This window comes from Populus alba, chromosome 19 (assembly GCF_005239225.2).
Source record: "Populus alba chromosome 19, ASM523922v2, whole genome shotgun sequence".
Lineage (NCBI taxonomy): Eukaryota > Viridiplantae > Streptophyta > Magnoliopsida > Malpighiales > Salicaceae > Populus > Populus alba.
Genome location: NC_133302.1, coordinates 8241032 through 8265446, shown reverse-complemented (window position 1 = coordinate 8265446; position 24415 = coordinate 8241032). Strand labels below are relative to the sequence as shown.

General features: G+C 29.7%; 4 protein-coding genes across 4 annotated transcripts; all 4 read right to left on the bottom strand.

Moving 5' to 3' along the window:
- Positions 1-2991: 2991 nt before the first annotated feature.
- LOC118046772 (two-component response regulator 24) lies at positions 2992-4164 on the bottom strand. The gene is made up of 2 exons (XM_035055783.1): positions 3937-4164; positions 2992-3165 (listed from the first exon to the last, which is right to left on the bottom strand). The coding sequence occupies exons 1-2, from the start codon at positions 4162-4164 to the stop codon at positions 2992-2994; spliced, it is 402 nt and encodes a 133-aa protein (XP_034911674.1).
- A 6852-nt stretch (positions 4165-11016) lies between these two features.
- On the bottom strand, positions 11017-12210 carry LOC118046771 (two-component response regulator 24). Its single transcript, XM_035055782.1, has 2 exons — positions 11983-12210; positions 11017-11208 (listed from the first exon to the last, which is right to left on the bottom strand). The coding sequence occupies exons 1-2, from the start codon at positions 12208-12210 to the stop codon at positions 11017-11019; spliced, it is 420 nt and encodes a 139-aa protein (XP_034911673.1).
- Positions 12211-17330: 5120 nt separating this feature from the next.
- On the bottom strand, positions 17331-19219 carry LOC118046746 (GDSL esterase/lipase At5g18430-like). The gene is made up of 5 exons (XM_035055755.2): positions 18883-19219; positions 18620-18747; positions 18246-18488; positions 17881-18133; positions 17331-17778 (listed from the first exon to the last, which is right to left on the bottom strand). Exons 1-5 carry the CDS (start codon positions 19130-19132, stop codon positions 17546-17548), a joined length of 1107 nt encoding a protein of 368 aa, XP_034911646.1. The 5' UTR covers positions 19133-19219; the 3' UTR covers positions 17331-17545.
- A 2981-nt stretch (positions 19220-22200) lies between these two features.
- On the bottom strand, positions 22201-24065 carry LOC118046745 (GDSL esterase/lipase At5g18430-like). Its single transcript, XM_035055754.2, has 5 exons — positions 23763-24065; positions 23559-23686; positions 23051-23293; positions 22700-22952; positions 22201-22565 (listed from the first exon to the last, which is right to left on the bottom strand). The coding sequence occupies exons 1-5, from the start codon at positions 23998-24000 to the stop codon at positions 22333-22335; spliced, it is 1095 nt and encodes a 364-aa protein (XP_034911645.1). The 5' UTR covers positions 24001-24065; the 3' UTR covers positions 22201-22332.
- Positions 24066-24415: the final 350 nt, after the last annotated feature.

Here is a 24415-nt window from a genome sequence, read left to right as displayed (position 1 = left end):
GCCAAGAAAACTTTTAACAAAAAGACCAAGGAAAAAATTAATAATTAAAAGAATAAAGACCAAAATGAAAAACAAAACATATGATAAATTATAATTGAATGACTAAATTGAGAAAAAAAAAACATCTCTAGAAGAAATAAGAAATTAAAAAAAATAAGGACTAAAATTGAAAAAAAAAAAAAAACAATGGTGCACTTTACTTTGCAAAAGAGAGAAAAGAAGGGGGAAAAAGAAACGATCGTTAGTGACAGTTCGACCACCACACATCATCACATGCCAAACCATGTTAAAGAAGACACAATGGTGTATTCAAATAGACGGCGGAAAGCCAAGTTTGGACATTGAGTGGCATTGCACATGTTGTCGGAATGGTGCGGATGCCACACTCGCTAGAGCATACTGAGCATCCGCCAATAACATTTCTAATTAAAAAATTAAAAATTCAACATGAAAAGTACCATAACAGCCCCTATAACCCTAGTGATTATAAAAAAAAAAAAAACTTGTGTAAAAGTACAAAAATACCCCCTAATGCAAACATGATTTTTTGTTTTATCTTAGGCCAAAAAAATGCACTTTTACTATACATAAATAATGGGAAAAAAAAACCATTATCTAATAGCCTAAAATGTTTTTGACGTCGAGGTAAAGAAGTATTTTTACTATTTAAAAATTTATAAAAAGTAAAAACACTTTGGTCAATAGCTCTAAATTTTGTTGACTTTGAAGGTAAAAGAATATTATTACCATGCAAAAAATAAATAAACAAGACCTAATTTTACTAAAGCAATCCACGATAAACTAAGTGAAAACATTTGGTTAATATATCACAAATAACTTCAAGTTAAATAAAACATTTCTCTTTAATTTTTCTTGTTTGTTTTTAAGCACAATCAAAATTAGTGATAGATTAGTAACTTTACATAATTGATGATAGAAATTGAGAAAACTTGCTGCATTTCAGAAACATGGACTGGCGATCATAAAGACCAAAGGGATCTTCGCTCTCTTGCTCAATTAAACGAGCTCGTTAAAGCTTACTAGGCACTCTTCTCTCTTGTTTGTTTGGAAATCCACAAAAAATAATATATCCTCTAATCTATTCCTTCCTCCTCAATTGCCTCTCTCCTTTGGATCCCACTAAAAACTCATCTTATAAACCCTAAAAAGTACAGATTATGACAGTGATTTATGATAAACATGAGATTAATATTACATGGAAATACAATTGAGATTCAAATCTTTAATTGGAGAGGATTCATGTGTATTACAATGAATCAAGTGGTGAAATATATATGACAAGTGCTGCTCTTATAGAACTTGAGCATGGTACCATAGATTCAGTCATATTTGGTCCTTAACTTTGTTTTTTGCAAGTCTACTGCAAGGTTTCTTAAACACTCAACAAGACTAAATCAATAATAAATTTAATTTGTTTTAAAATGTTCTAGGTTGTTTTTGTAACTCCTCTCTCTCTATTTTTTTTTAGCTTGAAAGAAGCAAATGTGAAATGAACAGGAGAGATTTTGCTTTCAAAGGAATTATGGCTTAGTATGATGAGAATTGAAGAAAGGTTTCATCTTTTGAGCATTAAGATTACTACTTTTACAAGTTGTAGAGATTTTTACTCAATTTAAAAGGTGTTTTAGAGCGTGGTAATACTGACCTTTAAAAGTACTTTTCGTTTGGAAAAATATCAAAATAATATACCTTTATTTTTTACCCCAGTACATCAAAATGATTCAAAAATACTAAAAAATTAATTTGAAGCAATTTTTTTAATAATTTTAATGAAAAACAGGTATAAAACAAGAAGAGATAAGATATTAGATGGGATAAATTCTATAAATAATCCAAACTTTGTTGATTATAATTTTAAAACTTATTTTGATCCAAAATATAAACGGTAATTCCTAGAAAAAAAAGAGGTAATTCCCAAAAGAAAAGAGACATAGCAAAAAAATAACTAAGTTTTTTCTAGTGTGTGTGTATGTATTGGGTTAAATTGGAGTTGGGTTTTAATAACATCTATATTTTATCTATTATGCATCAACTAATTATTATTTTTTTAAAAAAAAAAAAAAACCACTCATTTAGATTTAGTATCCATTAAATTCAAATTATATGATCATTCATTTGAATCTCTCATTTTCATCACCTTCATCTAATTTATTTATGCTACAAAAATATTATTTATCGTATCATGTCAAATAAAAAAATATTAACTTGTAACAAAAGATATTATACAAAATTTCTTCATATTTTTCTAAAACTAATTTATATGTGCCTATTAATAACATAATACATGTTTTGTTTTCGACCAAACTTCCAAAGATTTAAATAAATCATTAATGATGTGTAATTTTAACTTATAACAATTAAAAAGATATATAAATTAAGGAAAAAAAATTGAATCTTCAATTACTTAACTTTTTTTTATTGTTATTTACAAGCCTTCTCACAAGTATATTGCATTGCATACATGACTTTGCAAATAGAAAATGTTTGTTTGTTGAATAATTAAAGTATGTTGGGTGTGAGAAGTAAAAATCTTTTGGATTTTAAACTTGTACAAGTCTATCATCATATTATGCTTAATTTTTTTTATTAATTAGAATGAAAGGGGTAAGATTCAAACCCAGGACTGTTTAGTCATTAAAATTCTAATATCATATTAAAGAATTATCTTAACCCAAAGTTTAAGATATTAGACGGGCTCCGATAATAATTTTATATTATTCTCTAACATGTTTTTCTATTTTAAATTTATGTGATTTGCAAATAGGAAAACTTTCATATATCACTATTTTCTTTCATAAATAGATGGCTATTACAAAACTTTATTTTTATGTAGAGTTCATACTTCTCTATATGCCTAATGATAGAAAAGTTTCAAACAAAGTTTCACTACACCAAGACCTCACAACTAATCATGCTGCCTAGGTAACCTCTCATTGCTTAACTAGGTCTTGTCTACACAAGATTGATGGATTAGTTGTTATTGGATCTCGGAAGGAAAGAGGCAATCTTGGCTATAGTCAATGGTTTTGCAACACAGTGGTTCAGGCCTGCTTCTATGAAATCTTTGTGCACAGACTCAAAAGTACAAGATGTGACACCAACAATGGTGCTCTTCACACCCATTGCTCGAAGCTCCCTTGTCGCCTATTATACATATGGTTTGTGTATCATTACACAAGCACTAAATAAATAAACAAAAGAATACATAATATAATATAATTGTAATTGAGTTTACTTATATGAATAATCAAAATAAATTGAATTAAAAACTCCCCATCTACATTTTTTTAATTCATAAAAAATGACTGTTCATTTTCAATTTGGTCAAGTAATCACCAACTATTAAAATTAAAAACATATATTTTCACTACTTGAATTATTGTCACCAACCCCACTTTTCTCATTGAAAAATCCATTTTGATTTTAATAATTAAATTGTATTTAATTTTCTAAAATTGAATATGTATTTATAAATATAATAAATGAGAAATTACCCTTATCATTCTATAGTTTAGTCGTTTTTATACTTACCATCCATGTTTTTTAAAATTATAGTTTACATCCTAAATCTTGTTACGTACATAACAATTTATATCCTAGACTATTGTATAGTTTAGTTTTTTATACACACACCAAGGATATAAACTGTAATTTTATAAAGCACAAATGAGAAGTGTCAAAATGATTAAACTATAGAATGTTCATGGTAATATTTTCTATAGTAAATTAACCAAAATAATAACAATAGGGTTTGATTGATGAAAACACAATGCAAATAATGAATTGAGACTTAATAAATAACATTATTATACAATTGCTATAATTGTTATTCTTTTGATGGAAACATATATTTTATAGTTTATAAACAATTTTTCATTCTTAAATTGAATTAAGTTCAATTTCACAAGAACATACCGTGGGACCATTCAAGATGGGCATTTCCATGTCCATTAAAATAAGATCAAAGGAAGCACCATTGATATGAAGATCAACAGCTTCTTTTCCATTTTTGGCTTCTTGAACTTTTAGCCCAAGACTTGTCACAAGCATCTTATGGACCATTCGAACGATAATATCATCATCGACAACAAGCACAGTGAAATTGTTTTTGCCTTCATTATTGTTCTTTTCTCCACCAGCCATTACTTTGTTCCTTATTATTGAACTTTGCAAGCTACACGTTCCTGATTCAAAAACCATTTTCATGTTTTTCTTCTTTATGGATAAATGAAAAAAATTATTGATGTATCAGAAATTCATAGTAAACAATAATAAGCAAAACAAAAATGAAAGCTAGCTAAAAGCAATACATAAGAGTAAATAAATTTAGCTAATCAACATAGTGATTCCTTGATTTGTGACCTAGGCTAGACTGGATTTCTTATCGAACTGGATGGGAGTTAACCTTGTCAAACAAGGTCAACTTGCAACCTATATTGACTTTTATAATACTTTTAAAATGACGTTGTTTCAATTGTTTTCTAAATGACATCATTTTGAATTGATTGAGATCAACTTGGGTTGAATCGTTAATTGACTTGCTCAATTCATGATTCGAGCAATGTTTTATAACCATGCTTCAAATACAAAACTATAAAAAAAATGGTATCTTTGCTACACATAAGTAACCTAATGTTTTTTACTCGTAATCTTCAATTTCATCATTGAAATATCCAACGTCTTCTACTGTACCATTTCTATCTTAGACTATTTATTTGTTGAAAAAAATAAAAATCTACATATATTGGAGCTATTGTTGAAAAATCCAAAAAAAAAAAAACATAGAAAAGTATAAGATTATATTTTATTCCTTTTCAAGCAAAACAATATATATATATATATATATATATATATATATATATATATATTATTTCTATGATATGCCATAATGAATAAAGAATATAGTTTTCTATGTATTTTAAAAATTTATTTATAACGATTTTGGTCATAATATCTAAGTTTGTGACATAAGGAAAAACGATTCATAGAGAAAAATTATTTATAAGATTTAATATTCTAAAACATATAATAATGACGAATTTACAAGTTAATTTTAACCTATAGAATATAATTTTCTCTACAAATTAAATAAAAATATATACAATATTCAATATTTTAATAAAGCCTAAGCTGGTTTTAATGAGAACAAATATATTATTCACCATATGCTAATATTCAAAATGAGATCATAAACCTAGAAAATAAAACTCACACCTCATACATTTTCTTTTATTTTTTGTATATTATATAAAAAATTAACAAAAAAAATCAACAACAATAATAAAAGCATTAACACAATAATAAGATCCCTCAAATGCAACATTAATTCCTTTTTTTTACATTAAGGACATTCAAGTTACCTACATAAAATCTATTCAACCTCCTAACTGATCTCACTTGCATCACACTCGATGATAACTAATTCATATACAAGTAAAAGCACTTCTAAAACAAGCAATATTAAATATAACAATTTTAACACATTTAACATGAATGATCACTAATAGTACAAATTATAAGTAAACATCTAGTATTTCTAAAAGGATTAAAAAAAATCAAAGAATAAACATATGGTAATACACAGATAACAAAATTACCTTAGAAAAAAAGAATCCAAGGAGGATTAATTTCTTCTATTGCACTTCTTGCTTTCATAACTAGAATTATATAGGCTTAAAAAGATGAAAGCCCCCTCATTTTGAAATTCAACAAGGAGTTTTTGTGATTGAATAAGGAGTAACTAGTAGTTATATTTGTAGTTTGTTATTTAGCTTCCAACTGGCAATACAAGGTAAAAAGAGATGAAAAGGACTAACTTCAATTTTTTCTTTTGTTATAAATATTTTAAGATTCAAAAATCTAAAAAAATCTAGCTTTTTCTACGAGTACAAAAAGTGTTATTAATGTCAATGTCTCAAAAGATGCATAATAATGAAGTATTATAGATATTTATGTATATACATAATCTAGTTTGTGGATTCTAGCATACCTTTTGCACTTGTATTAGATACGATCGGATACATAATACTAAAATTGTATTTGTTCTTTACCAAATTGATTTTGGAGTTGAGATGCTCACATGTTGATGAAAATGTTTAACTCCATTGAAACCAAAACGAGAATAATTTTATTTTAGGTATTGTGCATTGATTGTTATAGATATTATCGGGTAATTGAAGAAGAAAATTTTTATTACAATTAATTAGAGTATTTCTTTTCTTTTCTTTTTTTAGGTAAACAAGTATAGTTTCTCACCATTTGTTTTTTGGTTTACATTAATGTGCTTTTTAAAAGCTTGTATATCTATTTAGATTTGTGTTATGATCATAAGACTCATAAAAAAAATGGTGTTTTTGTCATGATTTTGGTTCGATTTTTCTTTTATTGTGTTTGAGTTTCATAATCCAATGCCCCCTAATAACAATCTTTTTTACTTGAAATCAATCGTAAAAAAGATAAATTAATAAAATCACGCTTTTACTCTGATTTCAATATTTTTCTCAAATTTAAATTATTTTTCATAGTTTTTAAATTTTGCTTTTGGGCAAGGAGGCCAATTTAAGTTAACTTGTCAAACTCACAACCTGAATAATGGACTTAACTAACTTTAATAACCTTTTTCTTGAAATTTATTTTTTATTTTGACAAAAAAAATTGAATTTTAAAATAAAAAACTGAATAAAAAAATACTAATAATGATGAGTTGCACAAAAAGAATGCTCTATAATCTAAAAAAAAAATTTTTTTTTTACGATCTCATTCGAAACAAAAGTACAAATTGAACGGTATTAAATGAAATAATGTATATATATATATAATAATTAGTTTAGAAATATAATAAAAATAATATATCGAATATATTTTCAATTAATAATTTTTTAAACAATAACATATGAATTTTTTAGAAAAGGAGAAAAAATCCAAGCTAGGCACACTAACTTGGGTAGCCCAATAATCTGACATTTAAAAATAAGCCAAAGTGTATGACCATAGTAGCTCAGGACCATGAGTCTGGGTTTTCCTTTTTCTTTTCCATATTAGACGGATGACAAATCATCTACCTATTTTTTTTTTTTAAGAATAAAATGTTGCATGATCTATTACGATAAATGATACATTGTTTCTGGTTCATTTCTAGCCACTATAGGTGGCCATAAAGTCAAGCTATCAACTTATTGGATAAAAAAACCTATTTTCCAACAACTTTTTTTCTTAGAAAACACCTAATGAAAACTCAAGAGGCCTTTTAAAAACCCATTTGCGGTCTTGATTTTGAAAAACATTGATCCCAAAACGCAAAATCAACCTGAATTCAAAAACTTCTTGAGCTAACTTCTCCTTGAAATGAACTCATTGATACTACAAATGATTTTTTTCATGGCTAAAAAAGGCTAGCTAACAACTTTCTCTCTTCTTCACTATTTTCTAGGGACTCTCTTTTCTCTCTCAAACTAGGGCAAAGATGTGAACATGATAAAGTCTTGGCTAAAACATTTGATCTCTAAACTAAAGGGACTAAAAAGGAACTTAAAAAATTTCCAAGGCTAAACTTAACAAAAAAAGTGGACCAATTTTATTTTTATTTTTTTATATAATAGGCAGCCATTTTTTTTTTTCTTCTTGAATTTTGGTCCCCTACATTTTAATATCATGTAAATAATAAATCAAATAGATTTTCATAAAATTAAAAAAAAATCATCTATAGAACTTTTTTTAGGATTATGATAGCCCTACAAAAAGCAAGAAGGAATAAATGATAAAGACGAACTCCTAATAAATACAATGTTAAAGAACAAAATAAAAAGAATTAATGAAAAAAGAGGACAAAAAAAAAAAGAATATCACAATGTGAATTCACAATGATTTCATCAATAGTAAATTCATGAACTCTTTTACATTTTTGCAATAATGCGGTGGTGATGGTGGTAGTATTGATTAAGGTGGTAATAATGGTAAAAATAATTAATATATAATGCATAAAAATAATATGTCATTTTAAAAAATTCATCCTTGATCATTATTTTTACTTGACAAAAAGATCACAAATCCCAAATTTAAAAATAAAAACTCCCTGAGCCAAAATTAAAAAAATCCCCAAACTCCTCCCTCCTTGAAAATTTCTTAGCCCATCCTCCACTATGTTAATACTTAACTTCTTAAACCCCTAATGTTATGAAAAATAATAAAAATAATATATCATTTAAAAAAAGTAACCTCATTCCTTATTTTTACTTGACAAAAGATCAGAAATCCCAATTCTCAAAATAAAAAGTCCTTAGAGCAAAAAACAAAATCACAAATCCTCAAACTCCTCCCTCCCGCTCAATTTCTTGCCCCATTCTCCATATCATAACTTCTTAATCCCTTAATGTTAAAAAAATTAATAAAATTAATATATCATTTAAGAAAATTTACCTTGATCCTTATTTTTACTTGACAAAAGATCTTAAATCTCAAAACAAAAACTCCTCGAGCCAAAACAAAATCACATATCCCCAAACTCCTTTTTTCTTGACAATTTCTTACCCAAACCTCCACTATGTTAATACTTAACTCTTTAATCCTTTAATTTTCTCCCTCCTCCTAGAAAAAACCTATAAGAAAAAAAACTGTATAGTTAAAAGGGGGTTAAATGTTGTTAACATTTTATCCTCTTTAACCTAAAATTAAACACAACCTTGAGGTTAGAGTTTGTTTTGGTATAAGATAAAAAAATAAAATAAAAACAATTATCAAAGATACAAGATTTAAAGGTTAAAGGTGTGTCTGACTTTGGATTAAAAGAGGTTAAATATTAAGGGTTAATATTTAATTTCTTTAACCTTGTTTGAGTAGGTGAAAATTTTTTTTAAGGTTAAATGTTAAGGTGTGTTCAGTCAGGGACCACTAGCCAAATGATCACTCTGCTTTCTTGTTTGTTCGAAAATCCACAAAAATTAATATATCAATTCATTTATTCCTTCCTCCTCAATTAACTCTCTCCTTTGGATCCCATTAAAAATTCATCTTATAAAACCCTAAAAAGTGCAGACTTTGGTGCCAAAATAAGATAAATCCTTCATATTCAAAGGGGTCAACATGTGAACAAACTGGGGTCACGTTCTAAGAGGTGATCTATAATAAACATGAGATTAATATTGCAAGGAAATGCAATGAGGATTCAAATCTTCAATTAGAGAGGATCCATGTGTATTACAATGAATCAAATGGTGAAAGATATATGTCAAGTGCTGCTCTTATGGAACTTGAGCCTGTTAGCATGTATTCAGTCATATCTTATCCTTAACTTTGTATTTGACAAGTCTATTACAAGGTTTCTTGTACAATCAATAAGACTGAATCAATAATAAATTCATTTTGTTATAAAATATTCTTGGTAATTTTTTTAACTCATCTCTCTTTCTGGCTCTATTTTCTTTCAATTTAAAAGAAGCATATATGAAATGAATAGGAAAGGTTTTGCTTTCAAAGGAATTATGGCTTAGCACAATGTGAATTGAAGAAAGGTTTCATCTTTTGAATATTAAGCTCGTTTGGTATTGTGGTAGTATTTGCTTTTTAAAGTGCTTTTTTACTTGAAAATGTATTAAAATAATATATATTTTTTATTTTTAAAATTTATTTTTGACATCAACACATCCAAAAAATATGAAAATACCAAAAAAAATTAATTTGAAGAAAAAAATAAAAAACAAATTATTAAAAAAAAAAACTTTTGAAACGCAAAAACAATCAAACTTTAAGATTGTTTTTTACAGGTTGTAGTGATTTTTACTCAATTTAGCAATCAAGAGATAAGGTATTAGATGAGTTGAAACTTGTAAATATTAAAAAAAAATTATTACAATTTTAAAAGAAATTTACCCGAATATAAACAATAATTCCAGAAGAAAAGAGGTAAATTAAATCCCAAAAAACAAAACATGGTAAAAAAATAACTAAAAGATCCAATCACTTTTTTCTATATATATATATATATCGAGTTAGATTTGAGTTAGGTTTCAAATCAAGATTGATAATATCTATATTCTATCTATTTTTTTTTTAAATCCATTCATTCAGATTTAGTATATATTAGATCTAGATTAAATTCTCATCTCTAAAACATATCATTCATTCAAATCTCTCATTTTGGACACCTTCAACTAATTTTATTAATGTTACTTAAATATTATTTATTATAGCATGTCAAATAAAAAAAATGTTATATGAGATTTCCTATCAAACCATTCATTCTATAATTAGGAAATAAAGATATTATACAAAATGTCTTCTCTATTTATTTTTTTTAACTATCTCGATAAGGTTTATCAAGTTTAAACAATTTGTATGTGCCTATTAATCATATAATACATGTCTTTTTAGCCAAGCTTCCAAAGATTTAAATAAATCATTGATTATGTGTAATTTTAACTTATCAAAATGAAAAAGAGATACAATTAAGGAAACAAAATTGAATCTTAAATTACTTAACCTTTTTTTTTTTTTTTTTTTTATCATTTACAAGCCTTCTCATTAGTATATTGCATTGCACACATGACTTTGCAAATAAAAATGCTTGCTTGTTGAATAATTAAGGTATGTTAGGTGAGGGAAGTGAAAGTTTTTTTGGTTTGAAACTTGTACAAGCTTATCATTATCATTATTGCGATTCAAACCCGAGACCGTTTAATTATTAAGATTCTAATATCATGTTACAAAACCATCTTAGCCCAAAAGTTTAAACTGTTAGCTAAGCTCTGATAATAATTTTATATTATTCTCTAACATATTTCTCATACTTTTAATTTATATGGTTTGGAAATAGGGACACTTTCATGTATTACTATTTTCTTTCATAGATAGATGGCTATTACAGAAATCTATTTTTATATAGAGTTTATACTTCTCTATTTACCTAATGACAGGAAAGTTTGAAACAAAGTCTCACTAGACCAAGACCTCACAACTGATCATGCTACCTAGGTAACCTCTCATTGCTCAACTGGGTCTTATCTAGACAAGGTAGGTAGATTGGTTGTTTTTGGATTTCGGAAGGAATGAGACAATCTTGGCTATAGTCATTGGCTTCGCAACACAGTGATTCAAGCCTGCTTCCATGAAATCTTTATGGATAGACTCAGAAGTATGAGATGTGACACCAACAATTATGCTCTTCACACCCATTGCTCGAAGCTCCCTTGTCGCCTATTATACATGGTGGTTTGTAAATCATTACACTAAATACTAAATAAATAAACAAAAAGCATATATAATATAATTGTAATTGAGTTTACTTATATGAAAAATCAAAATAAATTGATTTAAAAACTCCTCATTTTCACCTTTCTTAATTCATAAAAAATAGCTTTTTATTTTCAATTTGATCATGTGATCACCAACTATTAAAATTTAAAACTTATATCTTCATTACTATAATTATTATCACCAACCCCACTTTTCTCATTGAAAAATATTTTTTTATTTTAATAATTGAATTGTATTTAATTTGATGAAATTGAATATGTATTTATAAATATAATAAATGAGAAATTACCCTTATCATCCTATAATTTAATTGTTTTTATACTTACCATCGAGTTTTTAAAAAATATAGTTTACATCTTAAATTATGTTACGCACATAACAATTTATATATATCCTAGACTATTTTATAGTTTAGTTTATTCTACACTCACCAAGAATGTAAACTGTAATTTTATAAAACACAGAAGACAAGTGTAAAAACAACTAAACTATAGAATGTTCATGGTAGTATTTTCTATAATAAATTGACCAAAATAATATCAATAGGGTTTGATTGATGAAAACATAATGCAAATAATGGATTGAGACTTAATAAATTACATTATTATACAATTTCTATAATTATTATTCTTTTGAAGGAAACATATATTTTTATAGTTTATAAACAATTTTTCATTCATAAAGCAAGTTAAGCTCAATTTCACAAGAACATACCGTGGGACCATTCAAAATGGGCATTTCCATATCCATTAAAATAAGATCAAAGGAAGCACCATTGATATGAAGATCAACAGCTTCTTTTCCATTTTTGGCTTCTTGAACTTTTAGCCCAAGACTTGTCATAAGCATCTTATGGACCATTCGAACGACAGTATCATCATCGACAACAAGCACAGTGAAATTGTTTTTGCCTTCATTATTGTTCTCTTCTCCACCAGCCATTACTTTGTTCCTTATTTTTAAACTTTGCAAGCTACACAGACCTGTTTGAAAAACCATTTTCATGTTTTTCTTCTTTTATAGATATATGAAAAATTTATTGATGTATCAGATATTCATAGTAACCATAAGCAAAATAAATATCAAAGATAGCCACAAGCAATACATAGCAATAAACTTTAAATTAGTATTACAAAACCTATCCAACTTGACTAATCAAACTAATGATCTGCTGATCCATGACTCGTTCTAGATTGGATTTTATATTGAACTGGATTGGAGTTGGCTTAGTCAAATAAGATCAACATGTAACCTAGATTGACTTTTATAACACTTTCAAAACAACATCGTTTCAAGATGTTTTAAAATGACATCGTTTTGGATTGATTGAGATCAACTTAGATTGACCCACTATTTAACCCGCTCAACCCGTGATCTGAGCAAGGTTTTATAACCATGCTTCAAAAACAAAAATAAAAGGAAAAAAAATGGTGTTTTTGCTTCAAATAAGTAACCCAATTTTTTTTACTTGCAATCTCAATTTCATCATTGAAATATCCAATGTCTTCTACCATACCTTTTATATCTTAGACTCTTCATTTGTGAAAAAATAAAAATCTACTTATAATGGAGCTATTATTGAAAAACCCAAAAAACAAAACATAGAAAAGTATAAGATTATATTTTATTCCTTTTTAAGCAATACCAATTATATATATATATATATATATATATATATATATATATATTAAAATCAATTTTGATGATATGCCATAATGAATAAAACATATATTTCTTTATGTATTCTTAAAGGTTATATATTAGGATTTTGGTCATAATATCTAAGTTTATGACATAAGGAAAAAATATTCATAGAGAAATTATTTATAAGATTTAATATTCTAAAACATATAATAATGATGAATTTACAAATTAATCTTAACCTATAAAATAAAATTTTCTCTACAAATTAAACAAAATTTTTTTTCAATATTTTAATAAAGCCAAAGTTGGTCCTTAATGAAAACATATATATTATTCACCATATGACAAATATTCAAAATAAGACCATAAATCTAGACAATAAAGATCACACATCATACCTTTTCTTTTATTGGTTTTTCTACATTATATATATATATATATATATATATATATATATATATATATATATATATAAACATTAACAAAGAATACAACAACAATAAGATCACTCAAATGCAATATTTAATTTTTTAACATGAAGAACATTCAAGTCTCCTACATAAAATCTATCCAACCTTCTAACTAATATCACTTGCATTCACATCCGATGATAGCTAATTAAATATACAAGTAAAAATATTTCTAAAACATACAATATTAAATACAACAATTTTAACACATTCTACTGAATGTTTACTAATAACACAAATTATAAGTAAATATCTAGTATTTCAAAAAAGATTAAAAAACAAAATCAAAGACTAAACATTTGATGATACTCAAATACAAAATTACCTCAGAAAAAAAGAGTCAAAGGAGGATTGATTTCTTTTGTGCCACTTCTTGCTTTCATAAGTAGGATTATATAGGTTTAAAAAGGTAATAGCCCTTTCATTTTGAAATTCAGAAAAGAGATTTTGTGATTGAATGAGGACTAATTAGTAGTCAGATTCATAATTTGTCACTCAGTTACCAATTGACAATATAATGTAAAAAAAAATGAAAAGGTTTCTGCAACGTGTAAAGTGGAATTCATAAACTTTAATTTTTTCGTCTGTTATAAATATTTTGAGATTCAAAAATCTAAAAAAATCTAGCTTTTTCTACAACTACAAAAGGTGTTATTAATGTCATTATCTCAAAAGATGCATATTAATGAAATATTCTAGATATTTATGAATATGCATAATCTAGTTTGTGGATTCTAACATACCTTTTACAATTGTATTAGATATGATGAGATATATAATACTAAAGTTGTCTTTGTTCTTTATCAAATTAGCTCTTATATACAAAATTAGGTTTTGCAATTGAGGTGCTCACATGTTGATGAAAATGTTTAACTTTTTTGGAACCAAAAAGAGAAGTATTCTATTTTAGGTATTGATTGTTTTAATATATATGTATGCATGTATATATGTGTGCGTGTATGTATATATTTATAGTCAACAAATTAATTATTTTATTTTTCTACTATTTGTTTAAAATATAAGAAACCAAAAAACAATAAACAATTATTAAAAAAAATATGACAAAGAGTTATGATATAAAATTTACCTTTAAGTTCGAGCATTTATTGTTTTAAATATTATTGGGTAATTGAATAAGAGAATTTATATTATAATTGATTGGTTTTTTAGGCACAAAATTAGAGTTTGTCACCATTTCTTTTTCTTTTCTTCTTCTTCCCATAGGTTGCACAAGTTTAGTGTTCAAAAAATGAAAACAATGCACATGTTACTATTAATACATTATCACTACTTATTCATGCATTTTATTTTATTTTTTATCAACTTCACATTTGCGTGAGCTTTGTTTTGTAAAACAATGCTTTTGCCTTTTCACGTATGCATAATTCATTTTCAAAAGAAGGTTATTACTCAAAATGCAAAATAATATACATTTCACTATTCATACATGACCACTATTAATTCATACATTTTTATTTTATTTTTATTAGCTTTGTATTCACGTTAATTTCATTTTGTACAATTGTGTTTTCATATTTTATGCATAATTATACATGTAAGTACTTATTTTTTTAAAAAAATATAAAAATAATATTAACGAGTTTTTGTCAAGTTAGCACCATATTTTGATTAAGCATGGATTTTAACAGTTAGATCAACATGTCTTCTAGTTTTTATAGATTGACATAGGCCTAGTGCAAATGTTTTTAACCTTCAAACAAGTGTAACAATGAGTTTTTATCGAGTTAGTATCATGTTTTGATAAAATTTGAATTTTACTAGTTAAGTAAACATGTTTTCTAGTTTTTATGGATAGAAGTATTTCTAGCATGATATTTTCAAACCTAAGACAAATTCAATAATGAGATGACCAATCATCCTTAAACTAGGGACCAACATGGATTTAATTCAATCCTAGTTTCATCTTATTTATAAGAATTTGTTGAGTTGTGAGACTCTTGATCCATGACATGATACTAAATTAATGATTATCCATCAATAATAAATAACTTATAAATAAGTTTATAAACAAATAAGATATCTAATAACATACATGAAATGAATTTAGAAAAACTCATAGCTAATCTAACCTTTCTAAAATTGAATGGTATTTAATGAAATCCTATTTAAATATAAATTTATTGTTTTAATAGTTTTTTATACTATTAATTTGAATCTACTCTCATGAAATTTGCTTCTAATTCAGTTTTTAAAATTGATCAAGTACAGTAAACTTGCAAGAATATGCAAGCAAAAATAAAAATAAAATCTCAACACAGAAAATATCACCATCACAAGAATGAAATTGAGAAAGCACAAAGTTCAATGACAAAAAAAAAAAAAAAAAAGGCACTGTTTTTTGAACAGTAACTTCCACCGTGAACTTACGCATTTCCACCTCAATCAACATTGAAAAGCCGTTCTTTTTTCAGTGTTATTGTATAATGTATAATTTGCAGCCATAAACACGTCTCTGACTATTTCTCTGCTGATACTGTTCACGATTCTCTCAAGTTTTGGACTCTACAGGGATGCAGCTCGTTCCAATTCAGATGAGCAACCACCATTTGTGTTCCTCGTGGCTAATTCTGCCGGTACCTGTCACAAGAACCCGGCTTGCTCCGAGGTCATACAGCCTCTGCAACAATGAAAATAGACAGATATCATGATCGTTTACGTCTTCTCCCAAGTTTGATCATGACTCAAGAATCCACAATCTACCTGAAATTAGATTGCATGACTCGATTCAAAGTTTGGTTCAAAACTACTGGTTTATGCCTTAACAATTTAGGTGTTACTTGTAGTAGTTCTTAGAAGAAAATGTTGCCCTTTACTGCCTGAGCCTTTTTCAGAAACAATGCTGTTACCAAACTACTAAAAAGAATTGATTATCCATGATAAAAAAAAGAAAAAAAAAAGAAAGATTCTGGCTCTGGGTCTTGGGATTTCTTCCTACTGAAAACTTAGAATATTACTTGATTTAAGACTAAGCACATGAGCTCGCAAACTGGCCTAAAGGGTTATTCTTTCTGATTCTACAACTTCAAGTTAAACTTTGTGTTTCTGGCAAAGATTATGATGAATAAAAAGTTGAAACCATAAGACACATTTATCATGGTACATTGGTACTTGAATTACAACATTGGTCTTTGAACATGTTCAATTCAGTCTTGATATGCTTTGTTTCTTTAGACAAAAAAACTGGAATTTGTCTCTATCGAGCTAAACATAGTGAGAAAAATACTTTAATCTTGAATTGAATTGCCCTTCCAATACATCTTTGAATTTCCTGTATATGCAGTACTGTTTATTTTTATATTTTAGAACCGTTTTTTAAAAAATTTTAAAATTTTTTATTTTAAATTTAATATTTTTTTTAATTTTCTAATCATTTTGATGCGCTGATATCAAAAATAATTTTTTTTTTAAAAAAATATATATATTAATATATTTCTAAATGAAAATGCTTCAAACTTAATTAGCAATTACAAACTTTTATATTCCTGTGTTTGATGATCGAGTAAGTGGAATAAGATCAGCTGATAGAGGATTGGACATGAGAATATTGAGCATGTTTGTTTTGGCGGCGTGTTTGTATTTTTTTTTTAAATAATTTTTTTTATTTTAAATTATATTTTTTTTATTTTTAGATTATTTTAAAAATACTGATATAAAAATAAATACACTCACAATATTATCTTATTTTTTTATTATATTAAAAATTAACTTGAGCCCCGCATTAATAACTTGCCCCCAGCATTAATTAATGTATTTATTTCTCATTTTACTTTTTATATATAAACATTGACTTTTTTCAACGATGAGTGCCAGTGTGTTGCCCTATGTACAGCCAGCCTAAGATTGCTCGGAAGGAAATTTAGTCTTGATGCGTGAGGAAACTTTAAAAAAGAATATGCACGGAGAGATGAACACAAGCACAATGGATGAGCGAAAATGTATAGAAATTTTCATTTATTCATGAAGCTTTTTAGCTTGTAAATATTGCAACTTAAATTAGAGACATAATTTAATTAAAGCCTCATAGGTATAAAATCCCATGATAGCGAACACAAAGGCAACAAAAAACACTGAAAGAACATAAGTGGAACTGGGCTGGAATAAGTTATGGCGATTAAGAAGGTAGATTCTTGACAGAATTATCGTCAGGACCTAGAATCCAAGGCCATGATGGTGCTGAGGTTCATAGGTTTCATGTATTGGGTGGAGCCTGTCATGATCTGTTCTACTATAATTCTGTTTGCCTTCTCCGATGGATGGAATGGATCCCAAAATGCATAGACGTTGCGGTTAGGGCACAAGTTTGACAATACCGTACACAGTCCGATGCCATTGTTTGGTCCTTGTCCACAGCATGCTATCTTTGATGTAGTAAACCCTGCCAAATTAACCAAAACAAGGGCTTTCCATTATAAATCACAACAAGCATTTATGATCCTTGATAATGAAGTGGAGAGTCTAATCTGAAGCTATGGCGTACCGTATGCTTGAGGATTGCTGACAAAATCAGTGTGCATTTGGTGAGTGTTTGCAGCGATGAAGACATTGCTTCCGATTTTTGTGTTGAGATCGTTTATCATGCTCTCGAGTTGTGGATTATACAGGGCAGCCGCTCGCTGTAGCTCTGCTGAGCAACCACCATTTGTGCCCCTCGTGGCTAACTCCGCTGGAACACAGCCCAGAGGTCCAGTTCCGGTCACCAGAACTCGGCGTGCCCCGAGATTATACAACTTCTGCAGTGATGAAAAATGGGGAGGTATCGGGGATAACTCATGTTATAGCAACCTGTTATATATAAAATCTTAAGCAGGTTTGAGCTTGAGTTGAGCATACAAGAGGGCTTACCATCAATAGTTCTCGGTACTCTGAAATGAGATACTTCACATAATTTGGTAAATTGTACTGGCGAGACCTTGCAGAAGATGGAACCAGGTAATAGTTGTTGACAAAATCATTCCCACCAACGGTAATCAGGACAAGTGCTTGGTTGACTAGCCGCTTGGCCTGCTCTGCTCCGATGAGTGCACCGACTCGTTGCTGGTATTGCTGGAAATACTCCAATTGTCTATACATTCTTATTATGTTTATCTGAAATTTTTGCATATTAGGCCACATAAGATCAGCTGTTCGGATACCAATATACAGCTCCTTGTTACTGAAAGCAAGAAATTGCTTAGAATGAGTTGGTCACTGAGAAACTAGACAGACAGGTTACTTACAAACTGAACTCCAGTGTCATTAAGGATTCCGATTCCGGCGGAAGCAAAGTTGGCACCGACAAGCAGTCTTTGTCCTCTTAGCTCCGGGCTCAGGAAAGGCAATGGGGATTCTGAGCCCATTTGCTCACCTGACAAAGATATTATATCCTGAGAACATGTTAGAGTGCGAGCGAGCAGCTGTGATCTTGGACATTTGTATAGATGCATGATGAGCTAGCTAGGTAACAAAGAAACATATATACAACATGAACAGGAAACTTAACTGATAATATCAGGAATGTTGAGGCCATTCGAGAATCGGCCTGTTGGTCGACGCGTTGGATAATCGATTCCATAAGGGGGTGAATCGGCTCTAGCAGTGGTTGCCAGGTAGTTGTTGTTGCCACTGTCGACTAGTGAGTCACCGAACACGAAGAAAGCCCTTGCGTCAGCTCGGTGAACAATGGCTGCCAGCACCACCGCCACTCCTAAGACCACCCAATAAGAACTGCAAGCAGATGAGCTCGTGGCCATTGAAATGGTCAAAGAATCCTAGAAGAGAATACACTTATACTGAAAAAATTAAGACCTGTGGATGAAAGATAGAGGATGGACGTGTATCTATATATACAACTTCTGGCTCTACCGCCATGGATGTAAACATCCAGCAAATCTAAACTCAAATTAGTAGTGGTAGTTGTGGATGTTAACAGGTTGTACGAGCTATATATGAATTAAAACCTTGCCACAAAAACTGTTAGGCCTTTATATGTGTAGCTGGATTCAAATCCACTGGTTAATGCCTTAATATTTAATAATGCATGTGCTGTATAGTGTAGTTAGCTTTCTGATACAAGTTGTTTTCACTCAACCAACCACATTGTCATGGAAATGATTGCATGCTTTGGAATTTTGGAATTTCTTCCGGATAAAACTTAATCTTTAAATCTCAATATTTTAATATAAATCTTCATATCTCAATCATTTAACAATATAAATTTTAAATAATAATCAAATAATAAGAGTTTAAATCTCAATATTTTAATATAAATCTTCATATCTCAATCATTTAGCAATATAAATTTTTAAATAATGATCAAATAATAAGAATTTAAATTTCAATATTTTAATATAAATCTTCATATCTCAATCATTTAACAATATAAATTTTTAAATAATGATCAAATAATAAGAGTTTAAATCTCAATATTTTATTTTTTTCTAGTTAAAATTAATTAATAATACAAAATAACATGAATTTATTAAGTTTTAAGCTTAAATGTTTTTTGCGGCGAACCTTATGAATTTAATATATTTCAATAAAATTAATTTTAAGTTTAATATCTTAAAATTTATTAAGTTCTAAGATCATGATTCTTTTCATGGCATGCATTGCCATGGTTATTGATCTTACAACAAATATTCTCTTTAAACATCATCCATTAATCCAAAACAAAGTGAGGCTACAAATTTCAGGTTTTCTTTGTCTTCAAAACCTAGTTTTCTTGTTTTGGTGAGACAATAACTATGGCTTTGAATTTTGAGGTCTCGGCTTGTAAAGGCTTGGGGACCAATACAAATAAAGCTGCAGAACTCAAAGCTGGAACCAACCCACAAGGGCATCTTTTCAATGCTGGTGATAAATGGAGAGTTAAAAATAAATAAATAAAGTGATATTTTTGTTTTTTTTGTTTGTTTTTCATACTTTAAATACAACTAAATAAAATATCAAAATGTCTTTTTCTCCCATAAATATTATTTCTATATATTTCTTAAAAAAACCAAAACCAACAAAGTGAGACCAATAAAAAAATAACCAATTAAATATAATCATATGAATAAAAAAAAAAAAAATCATTAAGAAAAAATAAAACATATTTATTCTATTTTAACACAATATCATTAAAAATATCATACCATATGACATGGATAAATTGGTAGTAGTTAAAGTAAGTAGCACATGATCTACTCTTAACTTCCACCGCCCAATCCAGGCCTCATCGTGCAAAAAAAAAAAAAAAAAAAAGTACAGCAACCTAGAAGTTACAGGATCTATCTCTTAGAGTTGTGTTACCCAAGATTTCAGACACTTTTCAGTAGTTAAATGCTTCAGTAACTGGGAAGTTGAACATATTTCTGTGACATGGCCTGCTGAAACTTCAAAATACTGTCAATCCAAATGAACATCAAGATCGATGGATATTCCTGTAAAATGAACTCCTTTTTCTTATACTTCTTTGAAACCAGTAGAATTTCCCCAAATAGAAGTCGTCTGAATCATAGTTGTTAAACATGGATGGATGGGTGGTTGAATTTACTCGGTGACCTAAGTAATCCAGATTTATTTTATCAGCCCTCCAGGAAAATATACCTCTACTTAACTTTATACTTTCAACAATTCTTTAAAATTGCTTATGAACATTGAGTATATGCGAGGAATTCCACCCTTTCTGTGGCCTAGAGTGTGAGTCGTGGCCCTCAAAAACTTAAGATCTGGCTCGTGATGCACTCTTCTATATCCATCTCCAAAGATCTAACTGCAAATCACCAATATAATAATGATTTGTTAATGTTTACGTTGGTCTCTGGCACCTTTGGCAGCACCTGAGTGGCTTAGCAGTAAAAAACAGTTCAGAAAACCACTGAGCCCACATAATTAGAGCCTAAATTCAATAGCTGGCGAGCTAATTTTTTCAGGCTCTTAATTTCTCAACAGTGCTTTTGAATGGAAGCTACACCCTGTCTTCAACCTCCACTTCACAGATAAAAAATTGCCTTTTTTCTTTCTAGTTGTCAAGTTTAATACTCACAAGAAATATATGAGATTGGACAGGCTGACAACTCAAGTACTCTCAATCAAATTATCATGTGATGAAAATCCTCTTTGCCCAGTATCGTGTGTTGCATGAACTGAGATCAGAAAAGGGTTGCGATAGGTGATGGTTGAGTAATCGAGAGATGGGGTGAGGCAATATCATTCCTGGACAGAGATTACTATTTTTAATGTTATTAAGATCCAAATTACGAATAATGGTTCTTTGCAAACTAATGAAATTGCGATTCATGTAGAAAATTTAGCACCAGAGCCATGCAACCACCTGTTCCTGTAGAAAAGCTCCCTGTTGGGACAAGGCCATGACTTGCAATAATACCAGCTGCTTTAGTTGGTGTTGTTCTACAGAACAACTTGCCAATTTGCTTACTTGTGGTCTTGTTTAGTTGATGTAGCTTTTTTCCGGAAAAGCTGTCAACCTGTTTATGATCACAAGACTCCTCTGTGATGCAGATGACAGATCCAACAAAGTTAGATATAGAGGTATAGACAAGACTAGATTCATTGCTGGTCAGCGACAAGAACACCTAAATGTTTCAGAAATTGATTTCAAAATTTCAACTAGCTAGACAGCATACTCATTCTTGCTCTATTTGTCCATGGCTTTGGAGGACTTGATGATGTTTGAGTCGCTATGTTTTTCATGGACCTTAAAAGTAAGCTTCCCAACAAATCAAGCCAGTCCTTGTTTATGACACAGTTTACATTTAGTCTCATAGGACTCTCTTCTGCAACTGCTGCTTTACCTTTTTATAAATGAGAATAGAGATATTATTAAGAGATCACATTTACTGTTTCGCAGGGTAATGAAATTCCTTTTGACATCATTTGCAAAAGAGCAAGAAATGAAACACATAAATAGTTACATTATTTTAAAAAGAAAGCCTTGCAGAGGATGAGATCATGCCCTAGCATCCAAGGTCATGATTGTGCTGAGATTCATGGGGTCCATGTACTTGGTAGTGCCAGAGTATATCTGTTCCACGATCAATCGGTTTGCCTTTTCAGATGGATGGAATGCATCCCAGAATGCATAGAGCTCTCGATTCGGACACAAGTTGGATGCTGCTGTGCATAGTCCTAGACCATTGTATGGTCCTTGTCCACAACATGCTGTCTTTGTTGTGGTAAATCCTGCAAGTCAAAATCTCAAATGTTAAAAAGAAAATCTCTGGTCCCTGTCAGGTACCATCTATATGCTTATATTGCTTCGGATTAGATCGCAAAGCGAAGAAACCATCTTTTTTTGACAGTAGAAGGTTGCATACCAAATGCTTGAGGATTACTAATGAAATCCAAGTGTGATTGATGTGTGTTTGCAGCAACAAAAACAGTTTTTCCAATCTTTTTGTTTAGTCCTTTTAGCATCCGAACAAGTTGTGGATTGTACAAGGACGCAGCTCGTTGAAGTGCGGCTGAACAACCCCCATTTGTGCTCCTCATAGCTAACTCTGCTGGAACACAACCCATTGGCCCGGTCCCTGTCACGAGAACTCTTCGTGCTCCCAGTTTATATAGCTTCTGCAGTGACGATGGAGACACGATTGATATAGCATGTTTCGTTTTCCATTTTAGGATTGCTTGAAGCTTTTTTCAAAATTTCTAGTGTAGGGACGTACCATTAGTAATTTTTCGTACTCTGACATGAGATATTTGACATAATTCGGTACAGAAAATTGGCGAGACCTTGCAGAATAGGGTATCAAGAAGTAGTTGTTCACGAAATCATTGCCACCAACAGTAATCAGGACGAGGGCTCCTTTTACAAGTCTCTCGGTCTGATCAACTCCTACAAGTGCTCGAGCTCGTCGCTGGTATTCTTGGAAGTATTCAAGTTGTCTATACATTCTGATTATGTTTATCTGCAAAATCTCAGTGTTTTAACAAGTTGACAGCAAGTATAAAGTCAGAAGCATCTACTTCTGGCAAAACAATCATTGCTTCCCAGTATCATCTTTAGCTCCCATGTTAGCATTTCAGGTTATTTCTTAATTAGTGGCTAGCTTGTGCTTACAAATTGTATGTATATATATGATGTATGTATGCATGTATTCTGGGAAAGCAAGTTCCACATTCTATCAGAGCAAGTATCAATAACTAGGCATTATGATCATCAGATTAACTCACAAATTGAACTCCGGTATCGTTGAGGATTCCAATTCCCGCAGAGGCAAAATTGGCACCATTAAGTAACCTCTGTCCTCTTAGTTGAGGACTCAGGTATGGCAACACAGACTCAGATCCAATTCGCTTACCTGAGGACAATGCAAAGCACTGTGAGTTTGGAAAGAAAATTGCATTTCAGGTTAAGTCACACTACAATAACCTAACTGATAAGGTCTGGGATGTTGAGGCCATTCGAGAAACGGCCAGTGGGACGATGAGTTGGATAATCTATGCCATAAGGAGGTGAGTCTGCTCGGGCAGTTGTTACAAGATAGTTGTTGTTGCCACTATCGACGAGTGAGTCACCGAACACGAAGAAGGCTCGAGCCTCAGCTTGCAGAGCACCATATTTCAGTGCCAACACAAGACTGAAAATCACCCCAACAATGGAGGGAGATGCCATTCTAGGACAACGAAGCTAGAGTTTTAGGTCTTTCCTCGTGGCAAAGAGCTCTGCTATGTGTTTGAAACAATGGTGAACATAGGGTTTTATAGCTTGTGCCTTTACTTCCTTGCAATTAAAAGATTCATGGAAGCTTGGATAGGTAGTTGTGTGTTGCAACTACTCTGTAACACTTTCAAATTGAATCCCATGTTGAGAGTTATTGCTGGCATATTTAGTTTCATCTTTTCTGGTCTTTCATTATGCCATGTATTTTTTTCTGAGGAACAAGGTCTTCAGAGTTCAGACATCATTTCATCATCAGAAACTGGAAATTAGTCCCCGTTAAGTGATATTTTTGGACTTTCAATATTCTGAAGGAGTCAGGATTTGCAGGATTATAAATATAAATAACCACCTAATTATTATTATTTTC

Excerpts from the sequence above, each read along its gene's own strand:
- LOC118046746 (XM_035055755.2), bottom strand. The coding sequence starts at position 19,132 with ATGGCCACGAGCTCATCTGCTTGCAGTTCTTATTGGGTGGTCTTAGGA. Across the intron at positions 18,489-18,619 it reads ATGACACTGGAGTTCAGTTT|ATAAACATAATAAGAATGTA; the intron begins GTAAGTAACCTG and ends CAAAAATTTCAG. Across the intron at positions 18,134-18,245 it reads AGTACCGAGAACTATTGATG|AAGTTGTATAATCTCGGGGC; the intron begins GTAAGCCCTCTT and ends TCATCACTGCAG.
- LOC118046771 (XM_035055782.1), bottom strand. The coding sequence starts at position 12,210 with ATGGCTGGTGGAGAAGAGAACAATAATGAAGGCAAAAACAATTTCACT. Across the intron at positions 11,209-11,982 it reads CCATTTTGAATGGTCCCACG|GCGACAAGGGAGCTTCGAGC; the intron begins GTATGTTCTTGT and ends CATGTATAATAG.
- LOC118046772 (XM_035055783.1), bottom strand. The coding sequence starts at position 4,164 with ATGGCTGGTGGAGAAAAGAACAATAATGAAGGCAAAAACAATTTCACT. Across the intron at positions 3,166-3,936 it reads CCATCTTGAATGGTCCCACG|GCGACAAGGGAGCTTCGAGC; the intron begins GTATGTTCTTGT and ends TATGTATAATAG.
- LOC118046745 (XM_035055754.2), bottom strand. The coding sequence starts at position 24,000 with ATGGCATCTCCCTCCATTGTTGGGGTGATTTTCAGTCTTGTGTTGGCA. Across the intron at positions 23,687-23,762 it reads CAACATCCCAGACCTTATCA|GTAAGCGAATTGGATCTGAG; the intron begins GTTAGGTTATTG and ends CATTGTCCTCAG. Across the intron at positions 22,953-23,050 it reads AGTACGAAAAATTACTAATG|AAGCTATATAAACTGGGAGC; the intron begins GTACGTCCCTAC and ends TCGTCACTGCAG.